Source organism: Ambystoma mexicanum, chromosome 4q (genome assembly GCF_040938575.1).
Source record: "Ambystoma mexicanum isolate Mex_15411 chromosome 4q, UKY_AmexF1_1, whole genome shotgun sequence".
Taxonomy (NCBI): Eukaryota; Metazoa; Chordata; class Amphibia; order Caudata; family Ambystomatidae; genus Ambystoma; species Ambystoma mexicanum.
In genome coordinates, this window is record NC_090928.1 from 1267128920 (window position 1) to 1267156759 (window position 27840).

The following is a 27840-nucleotide window of genomic DNA, read 5'->3' on the forward strand; positions in this document are numbered from 1 at the left end:
GATTAGGGTGCCCTGCGCTGTAATGCATCCAGCATTATCAGCTACATCTAGATTATTTTTTAGGATGCAGTTTGCAACCTGTTTCCCTTCAGAGGTGCTTTCAGTGAGATGAGATGAGATTTTAAGGGCTCAGGGACAGCATCGATGTGTTGTTGGAGGGACTCCCACACGTGGCAGTTATACCTAAGTACGGAAGGTGGTGTTATTTGCAATTTGTGTTTGATAAGCAGTGGAAGATGCAGCTTTCCTGCCGAGGGTGTAGATTATTTTACTCTCCTTGTCTGGAGGTGCCTCTGCAGAAGCTAAGGGTGTGCCTGCCCTGTTTCTGGTTGGTGTAAGAGTCAGGTTTATGTTGACCTCTAATGTAAATGGGGTCTGTTGGTGCCGGTTTGAATATTTTTTCAATGCAGGGGTTACCCGCTCTTGTTAGGCTGGGCGTAAGAAGAGATGGCTGGATGCGTCTCTGCAAGGACTGTACAACAGGGCTAAACTGGGTCACTGATTTTTTTTATCTCGCAGAATATCATCCACAAAGTCTGTGTCATGTTGAAACTCCTGTGTGTCCATTTTGAAATGTTGTGCAGCTTTGAGCAGCAGCTCATTGTTTTGGAGCTGGTGGAGTTGATCTTGGTAGTCAGCAGAAGTATTATGTAAAGGTCAGTGTCGTCATTATAAAATTGATCTCGACTTTGATAGTATTGATCATCCTGTGAACCTTGATCCGCTAGGTGGGAAGTGTCAGCAATATATAGGTCTTGTGAGGGGTCTTGACTGTGTGTAGCAAAGACTGCTTGAGTGGAAGTGCTGGTTTGCGAGCTATCCAGTCTTTACACCTTTGAAGGTGGTTAGCCACCATTTCCCCCACCATCTTGTGCAGTACCTTGAGGGCGAGTGAAATCCTCTGGATGGCGATCCATAAAGTCAACAAAGCAAGAAATTCTTTCATTACTTTTTTGAATTTTTCTGTTCTTTCTGTGAACTTTGGAAAAGGTGAAGGTGCTAAGTGAGAGAGTTCCTGAATCTGTCTCTTAAGGTTAAAGCCCCTGAAAGGGTACCCTCAGAGGGTGTATAATCAGTTTCCTGTGTTTTTTCCATCAAAATACTAGAGGATTTTAATGCTTGGCCTTAAGCAGTGTCTTTGGGACTGGCAGTCTATTGGCAGTGATGATGGTGCTAATGTGGAAAACACTAGTGGTACCAAGGGGAGGATAGCTCAGCTGCAACGTTCTCGCCTTGGAAGAAAGACGACACAAAGCAAGCAGGTTCGATCCCCGGGGCCGCGCTTAGAAACCTCTGGATATTTAAGCGTGTTATAAATACGCAACTAAGACAAAAAAAAAAAAACAATTACGCAGCTAAAACAAAAAACAATTCCTGTAACAGCGCCTCGATGCCCGCGGGCTGTGTGAGCGCTTTAAAAATGCAAAAATAAATAAATAAAATAAAATAAAATAAATAAATAAATAAATAAAGGGGATCAAGAGATTCCCTCTGGACCTTCAAAATCAGTACTGATAGTGTGACTATCGGTGTCCTCAGGAAACCCATTGGATGGCTCAGGAAAAGAAGGCGGGATTATCAGGTTGTATCATGTACAGTGGCCGTTTGTGTTTTAGAGGGGATTGGAGTGGCGCAGGTGTCGGCAGTGGACATGGTGACAAGAGGTGCAGAGACAAGGGAAATGTTATTGGCGGGGGCGATGGTGTAAATGCTGAAAGCTTGGTGGTCACTGTCAAGACTTATACTCTGGCTTGGTGGACAGGTGTACAGAAGGCCAACCTATATTATGTCAGGGACAACTCTGGGAGCTAGAGCCAAACCAGTTCTAGGTAGGTAGGTGAGTGGTCTAGACTAAGCCCCAAGAGGTGGTGAGCATGTAAAGGGTCCACAATGAGCGCACACAGTGAAAGTCAAGGAATACATTTACACAAACAGGTATAAAAACACTTCTTTAATTATGGCCAAAATAACAGTGAAAAGGGACTGCAAACAGGTAACACTATCGCACAATACTAACATTAGATACATATTTACAATTACTGGTGTAGGGCAAAATACATATCAAACCTCTAAAAGAAAGGTACAGATTAGTATGCAGCACTACAAGTCCACAGAGAATCAATCCTAATTTCAAAAGTCCATCCCCAAGATGTTTGGGGCCTTGTGCCCAAGGTTTCAGCAAAGTTCCACACAGTTTATGATGCTAGAGAAAATGAAGTAGGCTCTCTGGGATCCAGTGAAAATTTCCAAGTGTCAGGTGAAAAGTTAATCATACTAATAAACGTGTTCCCAACTTTCGGAGAGCTAATGTGAACAAGCAATGGCAAAGCCAAAGAGTTAGAAATGTTTTATAAAAGTTACCAAACTTTTAAAGGAGAGTTTAGGGGTCAGGAAAGTGTTACTACAACTCACCCTCTATACTCAGATTCTTCGTAGGACTTGGCAGGTCGATTGAAAGTCAGCGGTTGCTTTTCCCGCCGTCAGCCTGAGCCCTTGATTCCCAGGGGTTGCAGGTTCGAGCAGCTCTCCGGTCAGTGTCTAATGCTGGTACATGGTCTTCCAGTTGAAGAATGCAGCAGAACTCGATGGAGTGCCTTTCTCAGGACAGGAATGGAAAGGAAAGGATGCAGGTAAGCAGTTTCGGACGACGGGTACTGAGGCACTGCGACGCAAAGGGATTCAAATGCTGCAGTCAGACTTTTCCTCATATCTCGGATCCCCTGGATGCAAGGACCACAAAATCATGCAGCGGTAAGTCTTGATGCACAAGCTGAGGATCCCCCAAGTTCCAGGCCTCAACTCGAAACGGTGGCGTCTGCAGCACGGAAGCCCAAACTCAAAACTTGTCAGCGACGGGGCGTTTCCTGTGGCACTTCCGACGGCTCTTCTTCGTATGACTCTGAGCCGACAACGAGAATGGATGTTGCCTCCACTCCAAGGGTCACAGCTTCTTCGCAGGACTGCTGGAGATCTTCCACAGGACAGGGCTCTACCAGGGCACCCAGCAGAAGTTTGTAATCAAGCCTTGTTCCGACAGGTCCACGGTCACCTTGTACGTCTTACAGCCGGACAGGAGTCTTGGCTCCTTCAGTTTGTTCCAGGATCTCTCCAGAGTGGGTGCAGGGGTCCTCTTCTTATCCTAAAAGCCAGGTAAGAGCAGCATCTCCCACTAACCAATGGCAGATCTGCCACACACACACACACCCCAGCAGTTGTCCAATCAGGACCACTGGCAGCAAAACTCATGCATACTACTCAGACACACCGGCACCAGTTTGTGGATTGGGACCAGACCATCGCAGCCCACATCCTGCCAGCAAACACACATAGCACTCTAGTATCTCGCCTAAGGCCTGTGTTTTCCCGTGCACTGGGAGTCTATATAAGGATTTTCCTGCTAAAAGACAAGATGGCCAAAGGACAAGTGAAAAACCTTGTGGCATGGCCATGTTTGACCACTAGCCAGAGTTAGTAGCCAAACGCAGAAAGGCTAAAATTAAACGTACCAATACATTGCTCAAAGTCAAAGCTGCCACCAGCTTGTCCATTTAGCACACCTAGAGTAACCAAAAACCATCTGAGTGTTATTCTAGAGCAAAACAAAAAGTGTACCCCATTGTATTGCATTGTAAGATGCATTGTACAATGATAAAAAGTTACCGCAAGAGATAACAGGTTACTAAAAGTATTAACAAGGTAATTAGACTAAGGACATGTCAGTTTCCCCATATCAGATGAGCAAAAGCCAGTGTAGTGAAGCTTAAGGCTTCACTGCACAAAAAACAGGTCAGATGCAAAAATAAAAGCAAAAAGTTTGGGGGTCCATAGAAATGGAAGTAAAGGTGCAATAAAGAGGAATCTTTCCTAACACTCGTCTATGATGGAGTCTTTGGGATGGCATGACTTGTGCTAGTGGTCAGTGGCTTTGTTGATTGTGTCATTGTCTAGTATTTGGTCAACTAAGCAGACATCTTGCAAGACAAGGATGCCTTTTCCAGGGTAGGCTCATCAGGCCCTGCAAAATCACAAGTGGGATCTCCTTTCGTCACCCTTTTCCCACAGAAACTTTACTCATGGGATCTCAACCTCTCAGAAGAGGTAATTCCCTCTGGGGGCATGCTAGGATGCAATGAAGCACAGCACCTCACTGGGGCAGAGTCTGAGGCTACAGTTCCTTCATCTAGCAAAGTCACTAGCCTCCTGTGTCTATCCTTCAAGGTTTTATTGTGGAAGAATTGGCATATGGAACAGGAATCCAGATTATGTTATGCTATGTTATAGTGCATTTGAATAGCGCCTTATGTACCATTGGTATGATCTCAAAGCGCTGTGGGTTGAACTCCCTCAGGGACTGTGGTCCGTTATCAGTTGAGAGAGCAGTGTAGCATATAGTGCTTGGGTGCACTTGGTATGCGACCAGCTAGAGTGGTTTGTGCGGGTTGCCTGCACTCTAATGGCAAGTGGGGTACGGTGGGTGTGAGAGTTCAGTGTTATGTGTACAGAAAGGAGGGTGAACTCTGCGTCTGCATTCTGGCGGCCGTGGGGCATGTGTAAGAAATTATGTGTGCCGATAGGCTGATTTTCTTCGTGGGTATAGCCGCTATTTACCATGCTGTTGAGGTGTTCTATGAGCGATGTCGGTATGTGTGCAGCTAGGCCGAATTGATCGAGGGGTGTAGCTGCGTTCTATTGTTTGTTGATGTAAAGTCTATAGTGAGCATATGGGTAGAAAAGAGTGTCTGTGGTTATCAGTGGGTGCCCCCCCCTTACACAGGATGCTTTCTGAATCTCAATGTCCTGGGGGTTTGTGGTAGTTGATTTCAGAGAGATGTAAACAGGTCGGTGGGGTATGTTGGGTTATCTCTGTAAGGCCATCCTTTTCCAGACGCTCAGTAGTTAGACTCAGAGGGCCTATTTTCGAGGTCCCTGGAGTAATTTCAAGATGGGTTGCTGGATGTTTCTTGGGGTATTGTATGATTCTATGGAGAGATTAGCCAAGCATAGTTACTGCTGTGTCGCCAGTGCAGGGTTGTAGGTTCTTATTCCTAGGTGGGCAGGGCTCACCTCTATTGATCGCATAGCACCAGCTATGCTTTGCCGGTTGAGCTAGGTGCATGAGCTATGCTTCAGTGATGAAGATGAGATCAGGGTTGTCATCAGATAGGTCAGAAATGCTGTGACGGTTTCTTGCCACAGAGCCGGCATAAGAGGCAAGTGACTTAGTGGGGGTGGGAAGGTGGTTCCAGTGGTGCTGGTGGCAGGATGGACATGAGGTGCCTGGGTGGCTGGCGGGGTGATGTCGGGAGCAGCAGGGGGCTGGGTGGTGGGAGAGGCCGGAACAGTCTGAATAGTCATTGATGATGTTTTTTGGGGGGGGGGGTCTGGTTGAAGCGGGAAGAGAGCGTGTGGTGGATGCTTTGAATGCAAGGGAGGTATGTGGGAAGAGGGGGGGATGGTGAGTGGGGTCAATGGGGAGGGTGTGTAGCGACTGGATGATGTTTGTTTGTTTTATTATTTATAATGCGCAATTATACCCAAGGGTATCAGGGCGCAGCATTTACAAGAATATGCGAAGCTTGGTTACAAGTGTAGAATATACAAATTGGCATAGGGAGAATGTACAGAGCAGCCGAGGAAAGCAAACAATATATACAATAGAAACAATATTGATGGGTTGGCTGCAGGTCTGGAGCGATGTGGAGGTTTGGGGGTATTGGGCAAAAGGTCGTCCCCGAAGAGGTACAACCTGGGAGCTGATAGTGGGGAGTTCCTGACAGCCAGGCTAGGGGTGGAAGGGACGTAGGACTGATGTAGGCAAGGAGAAGCATTAAGAGTCGGGGGTAGGTGCCGGTCATTATTCTGGAGTTTGAAGGGGAAGGGAGATGATGCAATAGTTCTGGAGAGAGACAGTCGTGCCATGTTGAGAGAAGGGAAGGAGATGGAAGGGGGATGTCTTCAGATGGAGGGTGAGTGGATATTGTGTGTGTGGGGGGGGTGAACATGGCTGGTGGCGAGCGAAAGTGGTTTGACTCAGGAGAGATTGAGAGGGGTGGGGTGCGAGTGGGTTGGACCTACTGAGGCCACGCCGGGTATTGTCGGGAGGAGGGGGAATGGTGAGGTAGGTCAGAGTAGGAGGGGTGGGAGGCCTATTGTGTCGGCGGGATGATGGCGTTAGTGGAGGGACATAGGCCTCCCCCTGAAAGAGTGATTGGTATGGTTTGAGGAGAGGGTCTGCAGGCTTCTGGCTGAGGCGTGGAGTGATACTCTACGGAGTGAAGTTCTGCAGGGAGACGTAGATGGAATGGATGTGGCAAGGGGGTTGTGTAAGAGGTGCCAGCAAGCTCCTCTGGCTTAGGAGTTGGATGTAGCGTGGTGTGGGGATCTCGGTGTTGCATGCAGGGATGATCACAATGGATTTGGGAGTGGTGGGCGGTTGGGAATTGAGTTTATGGGGGGAGGTGCAGAGGTTGCCGAGGTGGTTTGGAGATTGAATTTGGAGTGCCAGATGGCTCCTCTGGCTTGGATGTTCGAGGAAGCGCGCTGAGAGGTGGAGTGGGGTGATGGTCAATCTCGGCAGGTGGAGCATGAGCGGAAATGAGCAGGCTTGGTAGGGCAGGCATGATTTATGGTGGGCCAGATGGCTCCTCAGGTCTGAAGGACAGAGGCGGTGAGGTGAGAGCCTGAAAGAATGGCGTCATATTGTAGGATGCTTCTGGGTTTGGGGGTAGAAAGGAGTGGTGGTGTGTGGACAGAGTTTAAGAATAATGGTGCTAGAACGGCAGTGGTGGGTTGGGCACCGAGATAATTTGCTTGCCAGTGTGCTTCTTTCGTTTGCTGGTTGGGGAGTGTGAGTGGAATGGCTGTGTGCGGGATTGCTGTTCCGAGTGGCTGCATAGTTGCTGGGTCAGCTTTTAGGGCGCGAAGAGGTCTTGGTTCTAGCCCAGTTTTTTCAGGTTGGAAATGTTGGTCGTAGTTGTGTGGGGAAGCATTGCAGCAGGTGGGGTTGATCGGGCCTGGGTTGTGTGGGGAAAGGGGGGGGCGGGGGGGTCTCGCTGCAGGTAGGGAATGCTATGGTCAGGGGTATTTTGGTGGAGCGAGTCACTCAAGTCCAGTAAATGCAGTTACAGCCAGATAGCAAGATTTGGGACAGTGGTATATGCGATGGTACCTAGATTTGAGACACTTGAACAGAAGAAAGAAGTGCCCAAAGTGAGGGCACAGTGGCGAATACAACACCCAGATTTGAGATGCTTAGAGAAGGGGCACACTAGCAAATCCAATAGTACCCAGGATTGAGATGCCTAAAATGAGGGCACAGAAACAAATGCAGCAACACCTAGTCCGGAGATGCCCAAAATGGGGGCGCAGTAGAAAATGCAAACACCCAGAATTGGGACACCAAAAATGGGGGCACAGTGGCAGATGCAGCAAAACCTAGATTTAAAACACCTGGAAAGTGGCAGAAAAACCCAAAATGGGGGCAGAGTAGCGAACACAGCAACGCCCATAATTGCGACACCCGGATAGTGGGGGAAACACCTAAGATGGGGGCACAGTGGCAAATGCAACAGCACCCAGACTTGTGATACCTGGACAGTGGGAAAAACACCCAAAATGGGGACACAGTAGCAGATGTATCAACGCTTAGATTTGGGACACCTGGATAGTGGGAGAAACACCTAAAATGGGGGCAAAAGTGGTGTATGTTCCTTCTCTCGCAGCACTTACCAGGTCAGTCGATGCCGGTTGACTGCTGCAGGCTCCCCAGGTTAACACGGGCCATCACGGTCTGGTGTTTCTACTGGAGCAGCCCTTTTCCTTGGTGTTCTTTGCCGCGGGGGCTACACAAGCAAAGGGGTTGCCCTGGATGGTTCCTCTAAATGGTTTCCTGTGGTCCAATTAAGGGGTTGAGGGTGAGAGGCGGGCAGCGTGCTTCCCGTTAGATGTCCAATCAGGGGGTAGGGGGGAGTGGGAACAGGGAGGCTGGTCGAGTGGAGTTTTGCCAAAACTCTGATAGCACGATGGGCACAGAGATCAAATAAGAAGGCCCCAAAACAAGCAAGCAAGGCCCGGGAGGCACTAGGGTCCCAGGAAGGAAACATTGTCTGCACGTGTGGGAATAGCAGAAGTGTATTCGACTGTCAGCTGTGGAACTTCAAATAATGTAGAAAATGCATTTGAAACAAGCAATAGAGACATTCCTGATGTCTGTCCTCTTCATAAATATTCTGGAATGTATAGGTGGCTCAGGTATTGAAAAGGCTCTTTCTGATTTGGAGTCCATGGTTAGGGTAAAGTAGAAACTTCACTGCGCTCAACGCTGGGGGGCACACAGATAAACCTATGTCCCTGCAGGGGAGCACCAAATGAGTGCAAAAACATCTAAACCCAAAGGTGGATGATGAAAATGCTTCAAGACATTGATAAAGAGGGAACTATGAAGAAGACTTCCAACACTGAACATGCAGTAAAGAATTTAAAGATGTCCTCCAGGGTTGGAGCCAAGGGAGAACTTGCCTATTGGCTGTGGGGAAAGATGACCCAAAACATCTCTAAGAGAACACTAACGTGAATGCAGTTTGTTGGTTTTATATAAAACTGCTTAAATGTTACTAAGGATTTCCAGCCCATGAAAGACCCAATGCTGGAGTAACTAAATATTCATCCCATCAAGTACACAAAGAATGGGTGGGGAAGGCTCTAGAAGAGTAGTAAAGCCCAAATACAATGAGGTGGTAAGACAAAAAGCACCAGCACTCTAAGTAGGTGTTATGCATGTAAGGAATCAAAGCACCGTAGAGGACATCTCAGTTGTAAGACCAGAGCCTTGGGGTGCAGGATGCCAGGCTAACCTCTCAATCTGATGCTCACTGGGGTCTATTGAGGGATAATCCTAGTACCTTTAAGGGCCTGGGCACACCATCAGGCAATGTTGGAGGAGATTCGTCTCACACACCCAGGAGTTTCTTCATTAATGGGAAGAGCGCCTCTGCATTAAGAGACGCTGGAGCAGGTGCTAGAGTGCCAGACACTGCTCCCACTTGATGACCTGGTAAAGATTTCCTCAGTGCCCACTAGACAGTTTAGAGGGTACAACAAATGTTTCCAACTGCCATCATGCCTATCCAGGTAGATGATGAACTCCAAGGCTAGTATTCCATTCAATGTCCCAGCAAATGTGTTGCTTTGGAAGGCGGTGTCTGCGGAACCAGAACTGCAGCAGCTGTGATCGCCTGTTCACAACATCAGCTTTTTGAGAAGTGTTCTCCTTCATGAGCGTGGATGTGCAAGACCCTTAAGGGATGCATATGCTGGTAGGGTGAAGCCCATAAACCATGTGTAAGCTGTTTTGTACAAAGAGAACAGCCAGATTTACTGAGTTTCGACAAGTATCAGTACTGCACTTTTCATATCGGCATCTACATAGTTTACTTTTGCTGAAAAAACCTGGGTGAGCCTAAAAATAACTATTCCTTTGACACACCAAAGGCTCTTCAGTCCTGGGAAAGAAAGATATACTGAGTGGAAGAGCAGGGTGGCCACCAAGTTCAACCAAAACAAAATGTGTAGCAGAGCAGGCAGGCTTCACTCTTTAGAATGTATTGTACTTTGGGACCAACTCATCCCCTCCTGAAACATGCAAAATAAAATACACCACACAAAACACTGCTCAAATATATGTACATGTATTTAGTATAGCATTAGGAAAAATAAGTACTAGCAAATATATACCAACAAAGTACATAAGAAAAGGTTGCTACGCCCTCTTTTCAGCAATACAATAGGATATAAAATCCCTAACTGGTAAGTACTAGGCATGAGTGGGTGAGGGAGGGGGGGGGGGACTAGTGATAGCAGTCTACTGATCCTCTGATCCTCTTTAGAAGCCTGCAATTTTCAGCAGAACAGCACCCACATCGAGATATCCCACATCTCTAAAGCTGAACAAAACACCGGAAAGCAGCACAACTGCTGCCGCAGGCCCTCCACCTTGCCTAGAAGTGGACTCGAGCAGCCATCCTAGGCCCACGGTCCCTCACCATTGGTCCCTGCAAAAATATGCCATCTCCATACTTATAAGGCCCCCGGCAACTTAATACCAGAGGTCCACACCTAGGGCATCATATCCCTTTCACCCCGCACAAACCTCCCAAAAACCACCAGGAACACCACTGAATTCTGTCTCATTGTACATCGTGAATAGGACAGGTTGTTACTGGCCTTTTGCATCTAAATTGTGATTTATATTTTGGTCACCACCAGCCTAGTACATCTACATTTTACTTTTTTTGCTAGCTACCAGCCTATTACATCTCTAGTTGTGGTCACCATAAACCACATCCCTGCATTTCCTCAGACTCATTCCTCTTCTCCCAGCCACACCTCACCACCCTCATATATTTCAACTCATCACGCAGCTCCCCAACATCCTCCTGGCTAGCCTCACAGTGCCTCAATCTACCTCCCTGCTCTGTTTCACCAGCTCTATTGCCAAACTTCCCATTCCCATACTCCACCCTCCGATTAAACTGCACCATTGCCACTTGTCTCCATTGCACAGCACTCATATGAACCCCATCTCCTTCACAGGACCCCCTTTACTGACATTACTTTGGGCCCCTAGAACGTTCAATCCCTTTGCAATAAAACATAATTCATTACTGACCACTCACTCCCTTTATCCCAAATTCCCAGTGAAAGGAGTCTCTGAAACATGGCTGCGCCAACACATGGACTTTGCAAACTTTTTCCACTATCCTCATTTTACCAAAATAGGCAGTGGTGTTGGGACTACTGATCAGCAAATACACATCATCAGCCCCATTTCTTTTCCTCCCTACCCCCACGGGACTTCCTCCCATCACTATCCGACTGCTTACTCCGACCACACTTTGCATTTTCTTCAAAATACCCACCGGGTGTCCTCAATCTCTTCTCTGAGCTTGACGCCCTACTTGAATCTATTCGGGCTGACATCCCTGTGGTCATTATGGTGGATCTCAACCTCACTAACATCACTGAGGCCAACCAGCGATATCTTTACTTCACTCTGCCCACTCCCTGGTCAACCCACTCAACGTCCTTGCCCACACTCCTGGGAGCTCCCTTTATACAATCTTCAGAACCTCCACCCTTTACTCATCTGCCCTCTCAATTGACCCAGATCCCTCTGACCATTACTTTCACTCTCAGTTCCTAACCCTCTCGTATCCACCCCATCTTTTTCCATTCACCAAAAGCAAAATTAAACTGGATTCCATGGCCACATACCTGAGCAAGTCAAGTTTTCCCTTCAAGCTCTATCCACTAGCCCAACTCCATTGAACTTGCCTCCTCTGACTGTCACTATCCACCTCAAACTTCACCTACTGGGCAGACAAGGGGCACTACCCCATCCCTTTTACTCCTCCAAACAACCAACCATGCCCAGACCACAGAATAACGCCACATTCTACTGCATATAATGAGAAAACTGAGTGTCCAGACAAGATCCTTAACTGCAACAGCATATGGTAGAAAATGGAAATTCTCCAGGACATCAATGATCTTATCTTGTTTGCTCTCATCCAACATGTTCTGCACTGGTGGTTCTTCTTAACAGAGCCATATGGGAGAAAACCCCTTTTCACTGGGTTGTTCACTATCATTCCAGTCAAGCTATACAAAACACTAGAATCCTGCAGGTCCTGCACAACCCGACTTTCATCATCATCCCTAAGGAAGCCTTACAAATACTTTTCAGTTTGGGCTGTAGCCTTCAGCACAGCCTTAAATGCAAAAATCATCCGTGTAACCATGTAAGGGGCGAAATCTGGTCTAGATTGTGTTGGACCTGTGTGATGTAGACTGAAAGTACTGGCAAATTTTAACATTTAATGTTTGGTTTTCGGAGAAAAGTATGAAAAAGGCAAAACAGCGACCCATTCCATGTGTATTTGATTGCTTGCTTCAAACAGTTAGAGACCAGGGACAAGGAACCAACCTTCCAAAGGCCTGAATACCCAATGATGGTTGGAGGAACCCACATTTTGAAGAAGCTCCTGCAAAAAGAGAAAGTTGCTACAGAATGTCAGTATCTCACTGGTGGTTTTCAGCGGCCACACCATGCCCAAATCTGACACAGAACCATCAGTAGAGCACTTCTAAACCCGAGCAATCCACTGTGTAAACAGAGATTTCCTTGAACAATAGTGATTGTTTGCTCATCCTACATCAATTCCTGCTGTGTTCTCACCTGGATACAGCCGGCCAGGATGCTGGTGGTCATCTTCTTGTAGAGGCTAGCATATTTCTCACAGTCTGTAACTAGGTCCTTGAGCTCAGTCACTAGGAGCAGATTGGAGCTGTGCTTATCCAGGGCAACGGACAGTGCTTCTTTTGTGCCTAGACGGCACATCACCACAGCACAGTCTTTGTTTGTAGTAGCCAGCCGGTGCAGAAAGCGTATAAATTCCTGAACAACCTAAAGACACAAAAAGAGGATGCAAATGTTAATGTGGTTTATCTTAGGCCTTAAGGCCCAGATAGATCAACATAGTTTACACGGTACATGTGACAGATTCACCTACTCTCGTCACTTCTCCCCACAGGTAACCCCCTTTTCATGAGGCAAGGGTGGTGCAGCTGCTACCCAATAGACCCCCTAGTGGTGGTTTAATGTGTGAGGACCTCATGGGGAATTGCCCGCCCCCTCCTTCGGGAGAAGGACGATCACCTTGGGTACAGCCCATTAATTGTTGTTACTCCGTGACATTCCCTAGCCCTCCCTAATATCCAGAGCTACTACATTGAAAGCAAACCTATGTATTGTTATAACATAGGACCCAACGCCAAAAGTACTAGGACCAGGAAGAGCACAGTAAGCATAAAGATCATTTACTGTGTTAACACTGGTACGAAGGGGCCCCAAGAAGGTGTGAGGATTAAGTCAGAAACAAAGAAGGACTTGTGCAATCCGCATGGGAAGAAGTGGATGCAATGTATAAAAACCAAAGAACCATCAAATGTCTCAAGCCCGGCTGCGGAGACCGAACGCAGCCGTAAGAAGCACAGCAGTGGCAGGCACATCGATATCCAGTCCTGTTGGGGAAAGCAGCCGGCGTCCGAATTCTCCAGTGCAGGAGATTCAAACCCGGCTGCCAACCAGAGAGAAGCAGAGTGTCAAGACAAAGCAGAGGAAGTTCTCCACCCGCCGAGTGGAGGCGGACCGAATCCCAAAGCCAGGAAGATGCTGCAAAGCTACAAGTGCATCGGAGAGAATCCCAAGGAGCCAGAGAAGTGCACCACGGTTACGTACCAGAGACCCGAAGAGGTAAGGGGAGGTACACAAGAACAAGAGGGGAAGCAGCTGTTGGCACAGAGGCCAAGGTGGCTTTTCATCGGCACAAAAATAGTAAAGACATTAATGGGCATAAGGAGAAAAAGGTCTGGGAGCCTGAAAAGAATAACCTGGAAGTAAGAGGACATCTTCCTCGTCACAGTGGCGAGACAAAACCCTCTTACATCCACAGAAGGTGCTGGGACCCCAACAAAGAGAAAGCAAGCACCAGAGGAAATATTCCTTGGCGCAGTGGCAACAAGCAGACCACTGGCCACAAGAGAAGGGTCTGGGACCCCAACAGTAAGAGAGCGCATCAGAGGAAATCTTCCCCGGCGCAACGGTAACAAGGAAACCGCTGGCCACCAGACAAGGGTCTGGGACCCCAACAACGAGAAAGGGAGTATTAGAGGAAATCTTCAGCAGCGTAGTGGTAGCGAGGAAACCACTGGCCACCAGAGAAGGGTCTGGGACCCCAACAACGAGAAAGGGAGTATCAGAGGAAATATTCAGCAGCGTAGTGGTAGCGAGGAAACCACTGGCCACCAGAGAAGGGTCTGGGACCTCAACAGTAAGAGAGCGCATCAGAGGAAATCTTCCCCGGCGCAGAGGTAACAAGGAAACCGCTGGCCACCAGACAAGGGTCTGGGACTCCAACAACGAGAAAGGGAGTATCAGAGGAAATCTTCAGCAGCTTAGTGGTAGTGAGGAAACCACTGGCCACCAGAGAAGGGTCAGGGACCCAAACAGTGAGAAAGAACTGTGCCAAGCAATACCAGGAGAAGGGAGTCATTATCCTGGTACCGAACTAAGAGTTGTGACAAAGACGCCAGGGGAAAGGAGTCATTCACCCTGGTCTTGTGAACTTTATCAAGTAATACCATGGACAACGGAGGTATTCTCTTGGGCTGAGTTAAACTGGAGACAAAAGGGGAATTGAGTCATTCTCCTGTTGTGAAATTGTATAAAGACTGGGTGAAACCCATAAGCCAGGGGACAAAATTAATTCCCACTGGCTGCTATACGAGAACATTATTTTGGACACTGTTCATTTGATTCTATTCATTGATCCATTCACAATTAAGCCAGAAGAAGTGTATATGAAGTATCTTCCAATGAAAATACATGATTAAAACAGCATGTCAGTTATTCAGTTATGGTGAATTGGTGGCGAACAGAAAACTCTGGTTAAGATACATGTACAATACAGATTTGCCAAGCCCTCGATGTCAAGCAGACTGACCAGGAAAATTTAAGATCATTTTTTTACCAGGATCCAAGTGTTCATTAATTCTGCCCATTTGGCACCCTGGATTTAATTTGAGGTAGATTTGGACAGGACTGGTCAAAACTACTTTAAAAGTCATCAACATCTGAACAAGAATTCAAATCACCATTAATAATTAACTTGTCACAACTGGAAGTCTGCTTACAAAATAGCAAAACATCTTTCATTTTGTCTAGCAAATCTTCCACCGGCCTATTGGCAGGATACCAATGAACATTTATCAATGATAGGTCGATTTCCATACTAGGCCAAGACAATCGGGCCACTATAACACCAAAAATAGGAATCCTTCACACATTCCAATTGGCCTACCAGGTTATTCCTTGGCTTATAGCAATAATTAAACCTCAATAGGGTCTACCTAAAGGATTTTTATTGTTTTTTTGCAATAATACTGTAAATCTATCTAGAAAATATACATGTGTATTAAACAAATAAGTGTGGCCCCTCATGATCTTCCCTCCCTCCCTCCCTCTCTCCCTTCCTCTCTCCCCCTCTCTCCCCCCCCCCCGCCTGGCCAGGTTACCTCCTTCCTCTCTGATTGGGCGGACCGAGCCTCCTCTCTCCTTGCTTCTACCTCTCAAATCCTCCTTCTCGGAGACCTCAACATCCACCTGCATGCTTCATGTCTTTCTGGACTCTTTCACAACCTCTGTGACTTACTCTCTTCTCTATTCACCCCTCTGGCCCAACTCACTCTGCTGGGCACATCTTGGATGTTCTGATGATCTCAGACCTCCCACTCTCTAACCAACTCACCACTCCTCACTCCTGGAGTGATCACTTTCTCCTTTCCTCTCATATCTATCTATCCCCCCCCCACCTCACGCTAAGCCTACTCCAGCTCTGCCACCCACGTTCTCGGTCATCTGACCCATAAAGCGTGTGTTAGTTAAGGCTTTTGCTGAAACATTAACTCCTCCCTGTGCACCTCTGGCTGACTCACACCCTGTCACTGCCCTCTCTGACCTACAAGTGCTCTATCTCGGACACTCTTGATGTACTTTCCCCTGTCATGAGGATCCACCTGAAACCCAAGTCCAACTCTTGGTAAGGCTCCGACCTTGTCACCCTTAAACGCAAGTGTAGGGTGGCTGAGAGGAAGTGGAGGGCAACAGGTACACCCTCTGACAAACTCACCTGCCGCCTTCTCCAAAGGCAATACAGACTATGTCCTTGCCAAGAAGAGAGCGCACATCCAAGCCCACATGTCTGCGGCAATTAAACACTCAGCCGAAACTCTTTAAAATCTGTAAGGAGCTGGACAATCCTGCTGCAGTCTCTACTTCTCCTGTCCCCTCCCATGTCCTCTGCACGGCCCTGGCTTCTAATCTCATCACTAAACCGGAGGACAATCTGTCCACCCGCTCCTCGTCTCCAACCTCAACCTACTCCTCCTCCTCCTCCTCCTCCTCCTCCTCCCTTCTCCTCCTCCCTTCTCCTCCTCCCTTCTCCTCCTCCCTTCTCCTCCTTTCCTTTGTTCATCCCTGACAACATTTCTAGACAAGTCCAATCTATCAAAGTCATGTCAAAACAGGTTCTTCCCTGTTCTTCCAAAACCATTCAGGACCACATTGACACCCTCGCTCCAGCCATGGCTGATTTCTGCAACCACTCTTTTGCCACTGGAACTTTCCACTCTTTCCCTCCCCTCTGAAGCACTTAAGAAGCCTTCTGCTGATCCATCCTGTCTGGCCAACTACCACCCAATCTCCATTACTCTTGGGCAAACTCCTGGAAAAACTGGCTATCTCTCAGTTTATGCAAATAACAAGGGGGGGTCCAGACTCTTTGCCAGACATGAGTCCTGGTTACAAGAGTCTTACCCAGAGTCTTTAGCTCACTATCTTTCACAGAGAAGAAATATAAACACATCAGTCTTTGTCCTGCCCTGGGGCAGTCCAGCACTGGAACGATAGGCAATTCTCCTCCGAACAAGAGTACCAACAGCAATCCCAGACACGTGTTTTGGTCTGGTTGAACCTCATCAGTAGGGTGTAGCACGGAAACTGCTCTCCTGAACATCCATGAAGACCTGCTCTCAAAAGTAATTTCTAACCTTCCTTCTGTCCTCAATCTCCTTGATCTGTCTCGGCTTTCGATTCAGTCAACCATGCCATCCTGCTCAACTGGCTCCGTGATAACCTGGGTATCACTGATCAGGCCCTGGCATGGCTGACCTTTCTCACTGATTCCTCTCCTCTATCTCTCCCTGTGGTGCTCCCCCGGGGTCGAATCCATCACCCTGGTTGTTCAACCAATACCTGGCACCTCTTTCCCCGCCGCATAGCCGCCCTCTGCTCCAACTTCCAGTGCTATGCGGATGACACTCGGCTCTAGTTCAAGCTCTCCTCAGCCGCCTCTACACCTTATCTCATTCCAGGAGTGGTGTGCCGCCAACGTGATCTCTCCCTTAATGCAAGTAAGACAGAGATCCTCCTCACCGGAACACCAACTCCCTCCTTTCCTCTCACTCTCTGGCCGCCCACCCCGGGCCATCTTCCCTCTCCTACCTGTGAGGCTAAGAACCTCAGGATCATCTTCGACTCCACACTCTCCTTCTCTCCTCACATCACAGAACTTGCAAAGAAGGCCCACTTTCAGCTGCACCTCCTCAGAGGCATTCTCCCTTTCCTTCCGCCAGAAATTCTAGGTCTACAGAGCTCAAATATTCTCCAGGCTGGGCTACTGCAACAGCCTCTTATTCAATCTGCCTAACTCCTCCCTTTGTCCCTTCAACTAATCCAGAATAGGATTGCAAGGCTTCTCCTTGGCCTCAAGCCCAGGGACTAGCAGGAGAAGGACAAGAAAGATGCTCCTGTTGGTAAGCATTCTTTCCTGGAGGCAGCTATTAGTGCAATCTGGTAGTGACATTAGTTTTAACTACGTAATATGTCATGGGTTTGAGATGTGCTCAAGAGTGCATACAAGTTGGGGACACTTAACCAGGTAATAGTAATGGAACCGAAAGATGAGTCCACACAGAGCAACACCAATAATTTCAGTTAGACAGGCAAGTATAAAAATATACAATAGTTACTCTTACATCCCGTCCCCTTTCCTCCATACTGTATGGGCGTCCCTCGCGAGGGACAGGAGACGGAAGCTTTTTCACCAGAAAAATCTTCTTCCCCGTTAAATTTAGAGGCGCGCAGGAGCGCAGCCCTGGGAGCATGCGCTCGCCTGACTCCGCCCACCGGCACCACTCCCCAGTCTCCTTTTCTGCGTCGACGGAAACGGGCCGAATTCACCAGCACTCCTGGGTCTGTCTTCGGCCATGTAATTCCATGCACTCTTCACAGGATATTCTTCTATCTTTGTCTTCATCTTTTCAATTAGTTATTTGGTCCTCCGACGCCATGCTCCTCCCAGGCGCATGTCAACTTCAGCCGGTGTCCAGCCTGCGAGGGGCTCTTCCCTACATCCAACCTCCATGCCCTTTGCCTCCGCTGCCTTGGCTCCGACTACGGCTTGAAAGGTTCTTCCGCATGCGACGCACTGACTCAACAGGAACTGAAGAACAGGATAGCTAGGTGGAAGGAGCTCTTCCAGAAGTCACCTCCCGAGGACCTAGAGAACCTAGTCAAACAGCGCTCGAGGCCGAAGGAAAGGCCTCTATTCACCAATGCAACCCTTGTAAAGACACCTTCCTGAAGGAGCACCCAACCGGGAGGAACCTTTTGGGTTCTAGAACCAGCACACGTACTGAGGCTAGAGCAGCTACCGACCTCACGGCCAAGATGTCTTTGGATCCTTCCGGGGTCAGTGCTGAGGGACCGTAAGGTTCTTTTACCGGTGTTACTCCAGAGGGGCAACGCCCTAGTACCGACATCATGTCCAAGGGGGCGCCTTCATGCAGCACTACCGGCAGCTCTGCTGAGGGAAATACGCCTTCCAGGTCACGGCCTGAGGAGCGGGATAGGCCTTTTGTTCCAACACCAAGCGTCTTGGACAGGATTGGTTCCAGCGAGCCAGGCACCACGATTTTGGCACGTGGCATGCAGCTCGACAAAATGGCTGCCGCGCAAGACAAGACGGACGCTCGTCCGATACCCCCTCTTGCTGAGCGTGTGGAAGAAAGAGTCACAAGGTGGGACTGTTGTCAACCAAGTTTGTGGCCTACGGTTTATCAGCAGCGCACGGCAGGTTTCCCCTGCACCGGCCCCAGTTGCCCGTAGACACTACGTCAATATCACCTACCACCTCTACAGCCTCCGAAGACAGGTTCTTAGAAAGGTTCCTAGAGCTGATGCAAACTCCCCAGATGGGGGGCCATCCTCCGGTATACCATCAGGGACATGCTCCCCCAGGTCACCCCACCGGCACCCATAGTCATTCCTCCTATGACTCTGGTGCCACAGGCACCAGCGCAGGCACCGCTGGCCAGGCCGGATCCTCCGATTCTGGCTTCCCTGCCTCCCACAACAGCTGCTTCAGCAGCCACCAGTTCTGGTATCCAAACAGCAGCCCACGGCGGCCAGCACCACTGCACTAGTCCCGGACCCTCCGAGCACTCTGGTGGACACTGACAAGGAGGAGGACCCCGACACACCATCTTCAGCCAGGGCCTTCCACAAACGCTTGGCAGGTTTGGCAGAATATTTGGGCCTTCCTCAGCCCAAGGTAGAACAGCCAGAGGAGGGGTTCTTGTCAGAAGTCCTCACCCTAAGACCCCCTACCAGAACAGGAATCCCGATGCAGAAAGACGTAGTTGCCCTGGCCATAAAGGGGTGGCTCAATCCGCACTCGGCCCAACCTGTCAATCGACGCCAAGTATAGTCAGATGGAGGGGAAATAGGGGAATACCCTCTTGCTTTTGGCACATCCGCAACCGCACTTTTCCGTGATCGCTGTGACATCACTCTACTCTAAGCCTCAGTCGTCGTCGGCACCTCATCCTCGATGCTACTAGGCAAGGAGGAGAAGATCTTGGAGGCGTACGGGGAAAAAGATGTACTCCAACGCCTCTTTGCACCTGCGTCAAGCCAACGCGGATGCCATTCTGGCAGCCGTTAACCAAAGGCTCTGGAGGGAAATTGTAGACTTCCTCCCAGAACATCCGGCACAGAGCAAAGCGCGCTTCAAGGCGGGCCTAGGAGAAGCAAGGCTGGTAGCGCAAGGCATCATGAAGTCCACCGTGGCCCACATCGATACCTCTGGCCGGGCCATCTGCATCGCCACGGACATGAGAAGGACTGCCTGGCTCCAGCTAGGAAGTTTAACCCCGACGTATTGGACCTTACATTCAAGGGTAGCGACATCTTTCACTCCACCACGGATGAAGAATTAGATAAAAAGAAGAACAGCACGCAAACGGCAAGTCTTTATCTATTCTTACGAAGGCCACGTCCCAAGGCCTGCATCCAGTCGCAGCAACTCTGTGACAAGGGGCTGGCCTTTGGGGGGTAACATGGCTTTCAAGAACAAAGGTCCAGGCAACCTGACCGTTCTCTGAGTCAGCACCGCAGGAAACAACACAAGGGTGTGCGGGGGGTGGCGCAAGGGCTTTTTCCAATCCTCCTCCTCCGCAGCAGTAGCCTTAGAGGGAAATAAGGCATGACATGCCCCTTCGGGTCCACGTGTATCCGTTGGAGGGCAGGCTTGCCTTTCACATGCAATTTTGGCGCCAGAATTGTTGGGATCCCTGGATCCTCTCCATAGTCTCCACGGAGTGCCGCCTACCGGTACCTTCCTCTCCGCCCGCCTCCCCTCCTCTCCCACAGATTGGGACAGCAACTCTGTTGGCGGAGATCGGTCGCTCGTCGAAAGTCAGGCTGTGGAAGAAGTCCCAACCTCCCAGCGAGGCTTTATTTTTATTTTCTCCAGGATTTTCGCCATACAGAAGCAGCAGGCTGGCCTGAGAGTTGTGTTGGACCTTTCAACCCTCAACCTCTCCCTTCCTCTGCAAAAAGTCAAGATGGTTACGTCAGCACTTATTGCGGATACACTGGACACGGGAGAATGGATGTGCTCCCTGGATCTGAAGGACGCGTACCTACACGTCACGATTTGGCACGTTCCTTACTGCGGTTCAGGATCATGGGCTGCCATTTCCAATACAAGGTACTACCCTTTGGCCTCAACTCGGGCCCCAGGGTGTTTACCAGGTTGATGAATGCAGTGGCAGCCCTCCTCAGGGCCCGGGGCCACCATGTCAACCCATAACTGGACGACGGGCTCGACGGGCCAAAAATCCAGAAGCGGTTCACCATACCTCCTCTGCACTGATGAATAAACTCTGCGACCTGAGTTTCACTATCAATCTCAAGAAGTCTCAGCAGCAGCTCACGCAGACACTTACCTTGCTGGGCCTCATCTGGGAAACAAGCTCCGAGAGATTCTTTCCCTCTGAGGATAAGATAGCGGCCATCAAGAAAGCCACCTCTCTCTTCCTCTCCAGGGCAGCGACCTCAGCCTAGTGGTACCAACATATGTTGGGTATAATGGCGGCGGTCCTGTTGGCCGGACCCACACAAGGCTCAAGATGAGATTACAGCTGCACTTCGCAGTCTCATGGAATCAGGAGAAGGGCTCCCAAACGGATCCAGTTGACATTCCTCCCTTTTGCCACCCGGACCTCATGTGGTGGTGCGCAGACATCAACCTGCAGCATGGCACGCCCTTCCTGCAGCCGGCCCCTCAGGTCACCTTTACTACGGACTCCTCCCTAGAGGCCAGGGGAGCAATCTGGACAGCCAGAACGTCCATGGTGTCTGGACTCAGCAGGAGCAGGAGTCCCACATCAATTAGCTGGAATTGAAGGCCATATAGCTGGCTGTCAAGGCCTTTCTCCCTCTCATAGAGGGCAAGGCAGTTCTTATCCAGATGGACAACTCCACCAGCATGTACTATGTCAACAAGCAGGGGGGGTAGCAGATCCCCTCCACTGTGCAATCTAGCCATCAGCATGTGGGAGTGGGCACTGGAGAACAACATTACTTCCCCGCAGTCCACCGCCCAGGGGAGCCCAACCTGGAGGCAGACAGGCTCAGCAGACTTGGGGCGGACAATTATGAGTGGCAATTGAACAACCGGGTACAGAAGGAGATCTTCCTCAGATGGGGGCATCCCCAAGTGGATTCGTTTGTCTCCCAGGCAACAGGAAAGGACAGCAGTTCGCCTCCTGGCAGGGGCAGGGCTACGGCTCCCTGGGCGACGTATTCCAGATACAGTGGAACAAACTGATGGAATACGCCTTCCCGCCCACACCCCTGGTCCACAGGGTGATCTTCAAGATCAAAGAATCTCGTCACCTCAGCATCATTTTGATAGCTCCTTGGTGTCCGGTGAGACCGTGGTTCTCCGAGCTACTCTGCCTATCCAACAGACCACCCATTCACCTCCCGCTGGACACAGCTCCTCTCCTGCCCCAGCAGGGGGGCAGGGTACTCCAATCCACTCCTCATAAACTAGCCCTTGCAGCTTGGTACCTGAGCAGGTCACATTGAAACACTTGAACCTCTCTCAAGCTAACCTAGAGATCATCCAGGGTGCTATAAGCAAGGCTACTAGGAGCCAATACAGGAGTAAAAGGTCTAGATTCTGTTCACTCTAAGGGGATCGACTGTCTTAGGCGCACCTTGGACTACGTGCTCTCCTCAGCACACCTCGCCCACTCCGGCATACATGTGGACACATGTCACAACTATCTGGCAGCCATAGGAGCTTACAGGAATTCGGAGAAGGGTCTCTTCTCCTCTTCCAACCCGGTGGTCAAGCGACATCTGGCGGGCCTCCACAGACTCTACTCGCCTATAAAAAAAAACACACCCTGCGTGGTACCTCAATGTTGTATTGGGCGCCTTGGCACACAAACCTTCTGAGCCAATGGCGTCCTTGGACACCAGGCTGGTCACCATAACGACAGGTCTACTCGTGGGCATCACCTCCGGTCGCAGAGTCAGCCAGATTCAGGCTCTGGTGGCATCAGAGCCCTACACCACTTTTCACAAGGACAAGGTGGTCCTGCGAACGGACCCTGCGTTCCTACCCAAGGTGACCTCCTCTTTCCATCTCAACTAGGAGATTGTCTTACCCACGTTCTTTGCCGACCCCAAGGAGGAGCCTCAGAGGGTCTTGCACTGTCTGGACATCAGACGCGCTCTGAAATACTACCTGGACAGGACCAAGGACTTCCGCAAGTCTGATGCCCTGTTCGTCACTTTCGGTGGGTTAAGGCCCGGTTATCAGGCTTCTAGGGCCTCCATAGCAAGGTGAATGGTTGCGGCCTTCAAGGAGGCTTATGAGGGGCAGCACAAGCCGGTGCTAGCTAACTTGCATGCCCATGCGGTCAGAGCCAAGGGCACAGCCATCGCATTCCAATGGAATGTGCCGTGGCAGGTCATCACAGGGCGGCTACCTGGGCCACCCCTTCGGCTTCCTGTAAGAACTAATGTTTGGAGGCTGCCTCTAGGTCAGACGCAGTTTTCGGGCAGGCGGTTCTAAGAAACCTGTTTTCTTAAGGACGGTGTCCTCTCCAACCTGGGGCTACATTCAGTTGTAATCGTCCTGTGGAAAGGGGACAGGAAGTAAGTAATAGTTACTCATCGTAGTGACCAACGTACTCTTATTCCATAGTCCCCTTTCCTCCATACATCCCACCATCCTCCCCCCTAATTATACTGGTGTCATTAGCAATTCTGAATATATTCTCGACACGTCAATAGGGACTGAAGAGTGGCACAGGTGGTCAGAGTCAGGGGAAGAAGATTTTTCTGGTGAAAAGAACAAGTTACTTACCAACTCGTAACGTTCTTTCGACTGGATGTTCCTTCAACGTATTCCACATCTTTGACATGTAATGTCCACAGCTGTGCACTTTGGAAACTTTTTCGGCAGAGGGCGTCCTGCGTCGATTGCATCGGGTCAATGTCCATCGAAGGCCTCGGTCGAGGACTACGTCACAGGATGTTATAAATATCCTGCACGGCCCCTGTAGCTTCAGTCTAGGTTTTTTCCCTCAGAACGTGTGGCACTAGTCTCATGCCTGTGTGACTGCACTTAGCCTTGCGGAAATGCAAGCTGCAATCGCATAGGAAATTCTCCTGAGGGGCAGGCTGGGAGGGCGATGAGGAATACATTGGAGGAACATCCAGTGGAAAGAACGTTACCAGTTGGTAAGTAACTTTGTTTATTCGAATGGATTGTGTCCTCCGTATTCCACATCTTTGATTGACTCCCAAAGCAGTACCAGTAAATGGAGGAGGGAAAAGAATGTAGAGTACCCAATTAGATTTCGGAATAAAGAACCACCTTCCCAAAGGCCATTCCCGACCATGAATTGTATCCAGGGAATAATGTTTTACAAAGGTGTGGATGGAAGCCCATGCAGCGACATCACAAATATTCCTAACAGGCACACCCCGCTGGAGGGCGGTGGAAGTAGCCACGCCCCTAGTGGAATGAGCTCTCATCCCATCAGGAGGGTCCTTACCCGCCAATTGTTAACATTCCGTAATGTTGAGGATAATCCACCTGGACAAAGTCCGACAGTCTGTGTTACACCTTTCCAACGCTGGTCCGTGGTCTATAGGAGAAAAATGCTTCATTCTACAAGACGGAGGGCTGCAGAACCCGGCAGAATGAGCCTTAGCGCTCTAGTTGATTCACGCTGTCAATGCACGCCGGCAGAGAGTCACGTGACCCTATTAAAGGATCATCTATACTCGCCTCTAAGCGTCGCTACTGTTGCCAGAGACACTACATAAGTTCGAATCTAGGGTGAAACCATTCCTAACCAACTTTCTGTCCATCGCTGCTCACTTTCTCTCTCTCTCTCTCTCTCTCTCTTGTTTTCCTCTTCCCAGAGACTTTGTTCCAGGTCTCCTCACTATCAATCCTCCCACACGTCAGACTCTCCCTCGCTTCTCTATCCATTACGCTTGTTCAAGTGTACGGTGTTCGGTAGGACCCAGAGCCCCTCTCATACAGCGAGTGTCTCTTTCTTGGGTTTCGGGTTTCTCCTCACATTCCCATACTTACTCATTCAGTCTTTTCAGGATTTCCCCCCCGGCGCTACGAGAACCAGGCTCACGAGCAGATCCTTACGCCACGCTCACCCTCTCTGTCACTAACGACCGTTCAAGCCAGACTCCCGTAAGGATTCTCCTTTCCTCTCCTTTCATAGTTTTCTCACTATCCATCATCCATGACTTACCTGTCCAATTTTCTCCCGTAGGGCTTGTGCCTCAACCCATTGAAGATGCACATGTGAAGGGATTCCATCCATCTGAGAAGCCTCCATCTGTTTCATCAGGGTTTTTTCCCCCCAGAGGGTTTCCCTGGGGTTCGTGCCTCCCCTCCGTGGGTATTCGAGCTGCGGTGGGGGTGCAGGTTCCTCCGGGAGATTCTTGCTTTCTGCAGTTGATGTTCCCGTGTTGGCCGTCTGACCAGGTTAGCGTGATTGTGAGTTACTTAATATTAACAGTCTGGCCCAATCGGTGTCCAGCATATCCTACAAAGAGGTGATTGTCCACTCTGACCCTGGACATCCTAGAAATGTAAAAGCTCCGAGCTCTCCTAGGATCCAACCGATGAAGTCACTCCTCTTCCTTACCAGGATGAGGAGGAAAGTAGAAAGATAGCAGAACCACCTTTGACAAATAGTATTCAGAAACTACCTTAGGTAGAAAGGAGGGATGTACTCGCAGTACAACCTTGTCCTTGTGAAACACAGTAAAGGGTGGCTTTGATTAAAAAATGCCTGCAATTCACTCACTCTGCGAGCGGAATTAACCGCAACCAAGAACACAGTCTTGAAGGACAGCAATCTCAAAGGACAAGAGTGCAAAGGTTCAAACGGAGCACCCATGAGAAATTTCAAAACCAACTTCAAATCCCAAACCGGCACCTGGAAAGGGGACGGCAGGAATACATTAGTCAGTTCTTTAAGAAACTGAGAAACCAAAGGAATCTTAAAATAAGAACATTCTTCAGACAAGCGCTTAAAGATAGACAGCGCCGACAGGTAACCTTTAATGGTACCTACTTGAAGGCCCCTGTGTGCCAAAGAAAGTAAGAAAGGCAAAGCCATAGGAAAGGAGCACTGAAAAGGATTAACATTGTGATCTCTGCACCAGTCGCAGAACTTATGCCAACAGCAATGATACAGGGATTTTGTTGCAGGCCGCCTGGCCGAAAGCAACACCTCCATCACGTCATCTGGGAGGTCCCAATCCTTATACCTCAACCTTTCAGATAGCAAGCGTGAAGGTTGAGAGTCTTGACCTCTGGATGGAGAACCTGAAACCACCCCTCGCGTGAGAGCAGATCCTCTCGGTAGGGAGGACGGCGTGGAGGACAGATGGACATTTCTAGAAGGTCCGGGTACCAAGCTCTCGTGGCCAAATCCGGAGCAATGAGAGTCAAGTGGGACCCGAACCTCCATAACCTCCGCAACAACCGAACCTGGGACCCGGACCCGAATTCCACCCGAATCGTGGGACCCGAACCTCTGAGGAATGACAGGGACTGGAGGAAACGCGTACAGCAGTGGGAAAGACCTATCCAGCACAAACACGTCTCCTAAGGCTCCTCTTGGAGGAAATTCCCTTGAGCAGAATCTCTCGCACTTACGGTTGACACTGGTGGCGAAGAGATCCACTTGCGGGGTACCCTAAAGGGCGAAGATCTCCTGAAGGACTTCCTGAGCCAACTCCCACTCGTGGGAGACTGTGCTCTGCCTGCTCAGAGCGTCCGCCGCTGCATTTTTGTATATGGCCAGATGAACTGCTGAGATCGCAATTTCCTGCTGGATGGCCCAGAACCAGAGCTGCATTGCCTCTCTGCACAACGGAAGTGACCCTACCCCCACCCTTTTTGTTGAGGTAATGCATGGCCACTGTGTTGTCCGTCATGATCAAGACACTTTTCCCCCGTACAGAGGGCAGAAAAGCCTTCAGGGCTAGCATGATGGCCCTCAGCGCTAACAGATTGATGTGGAGCCTGGACTCCGACGGAGACCAAGAAATCTTCCCACCAATGTACCCCTCTGAATGGTAACAATACACATACAGAGGGATCAATTAATTGAAAGATGTTTGGATATCCCTCCGAGACCACCGTAGCTGTAGAAGGAAAGAAGCACAATTAGTATCCAAGTATACTGTGTGGCTTCACTCAATACTAACACTCCTCCCACACTAACCTGCTCACAGATAGAATTGATCCTAAGTTGATTAACCACGATCTGAGCAGGAATCGGGAAATACTAGGAATATTCTGCAAAAACAAGCAACCTCTCTGGTTACAATCCCTATTAACACTAAACTACCAATAACAAGAAAGGGCACAGAGATTCTTACCAGAGGGATTCCAGGGTTAATTGCACATGGTAAAGGTTCGTGATGAAAGAGAAAGATAATTTCCGTCTGAGTTAGAAGGAATACAGAAAGTCGAAGTGTTTTTACCTAATGGTGAAACAACTCCCGCGATGCAGCGGACGCTGTCCCACGTTGCAGCGGAGGCTGTTTCGCTGGACGGCGGATGTCTTCCCACACCGCTCCCGCGGCGCAGCTGATGCTGTCCCACGGCGCAGCTGAGGCTGTCCCACGTTGCAGCGGAGGCTGTCCCGGGGACAGCTGAGGCTGTCCACGAAGTAACAGATACTGTGTTTAACAGTACAAGAAGTAACCAGAAAATAGCAAGAGTGAATGAAGTCAACAACTTCAAAAGAAATCCTTTAAACAATCCGGGTCAAATCCATACGAGCAAACTTAGACGGAGGATTAGGCAATAACAACATCTAAGGGCAGAAGGCAAGGGTCGAAAACCAGTAAATCACTGAAGCACCAAAACAGACTAGGAATATCCAAAAGCAAGGTCGGTTAGAGAAGCAAGGGTTCAAGATACCAGGTAAACAAGATGCAAGGCAAGTAAACAAGTAGTGCCAAAAATGCTTGATCAGAAGCACTGAGCAAGCAGGGGGGGCGGGATTAAATACCCAATGTCACATGATCACCGCCGTGAACCAGCACGCACGTTGCGTCTCCTTAGCAACACATTGCTAAGCTTCCATGGCAACCTCCAGCTGCCTCGGAAGACCGAAGTTCGAGATATTCCTCCCCGTGAACCACAACACAAAGTTCGGCTGACTCCCGTGTTTTTTCTGGTGGCATGAAAAGTACGTACACCATTCCGAGAACCTGCGCGCATAACAGTACCCTCCCCCAAAGATGGGCCCCGTCTTCTCGAGGCCCAAAACTCAGTAGGGTAGCAACGCTTTGCGGGGGCCGTG

General features: G+C 49.5%; 1 protein-coding gene across 3 annotated transcripts in view; it reads right to left on the bottom strand.

The window, feature by feature from the left end:
• Positions 1-27840, bottom strand: part of CUL9 (cullin 9) — a 1917728-nt gene that overhangs the window by 1335544 nt on the left and 554344 nt on the right. For all 3 annotated transcript variants that reach the window (XM_069608881.1, XM_069608880.1, XM_069608879.1), the window contains exon 14: positions 12236-12463. In XM_069608881.1, coding sequence (XP_069464982.1) covers positions 12236-12463 — 228 coding nt within the window. The remainder of the gene's footprint in view (positions 1-12235; positions 12464-27840) is intronic.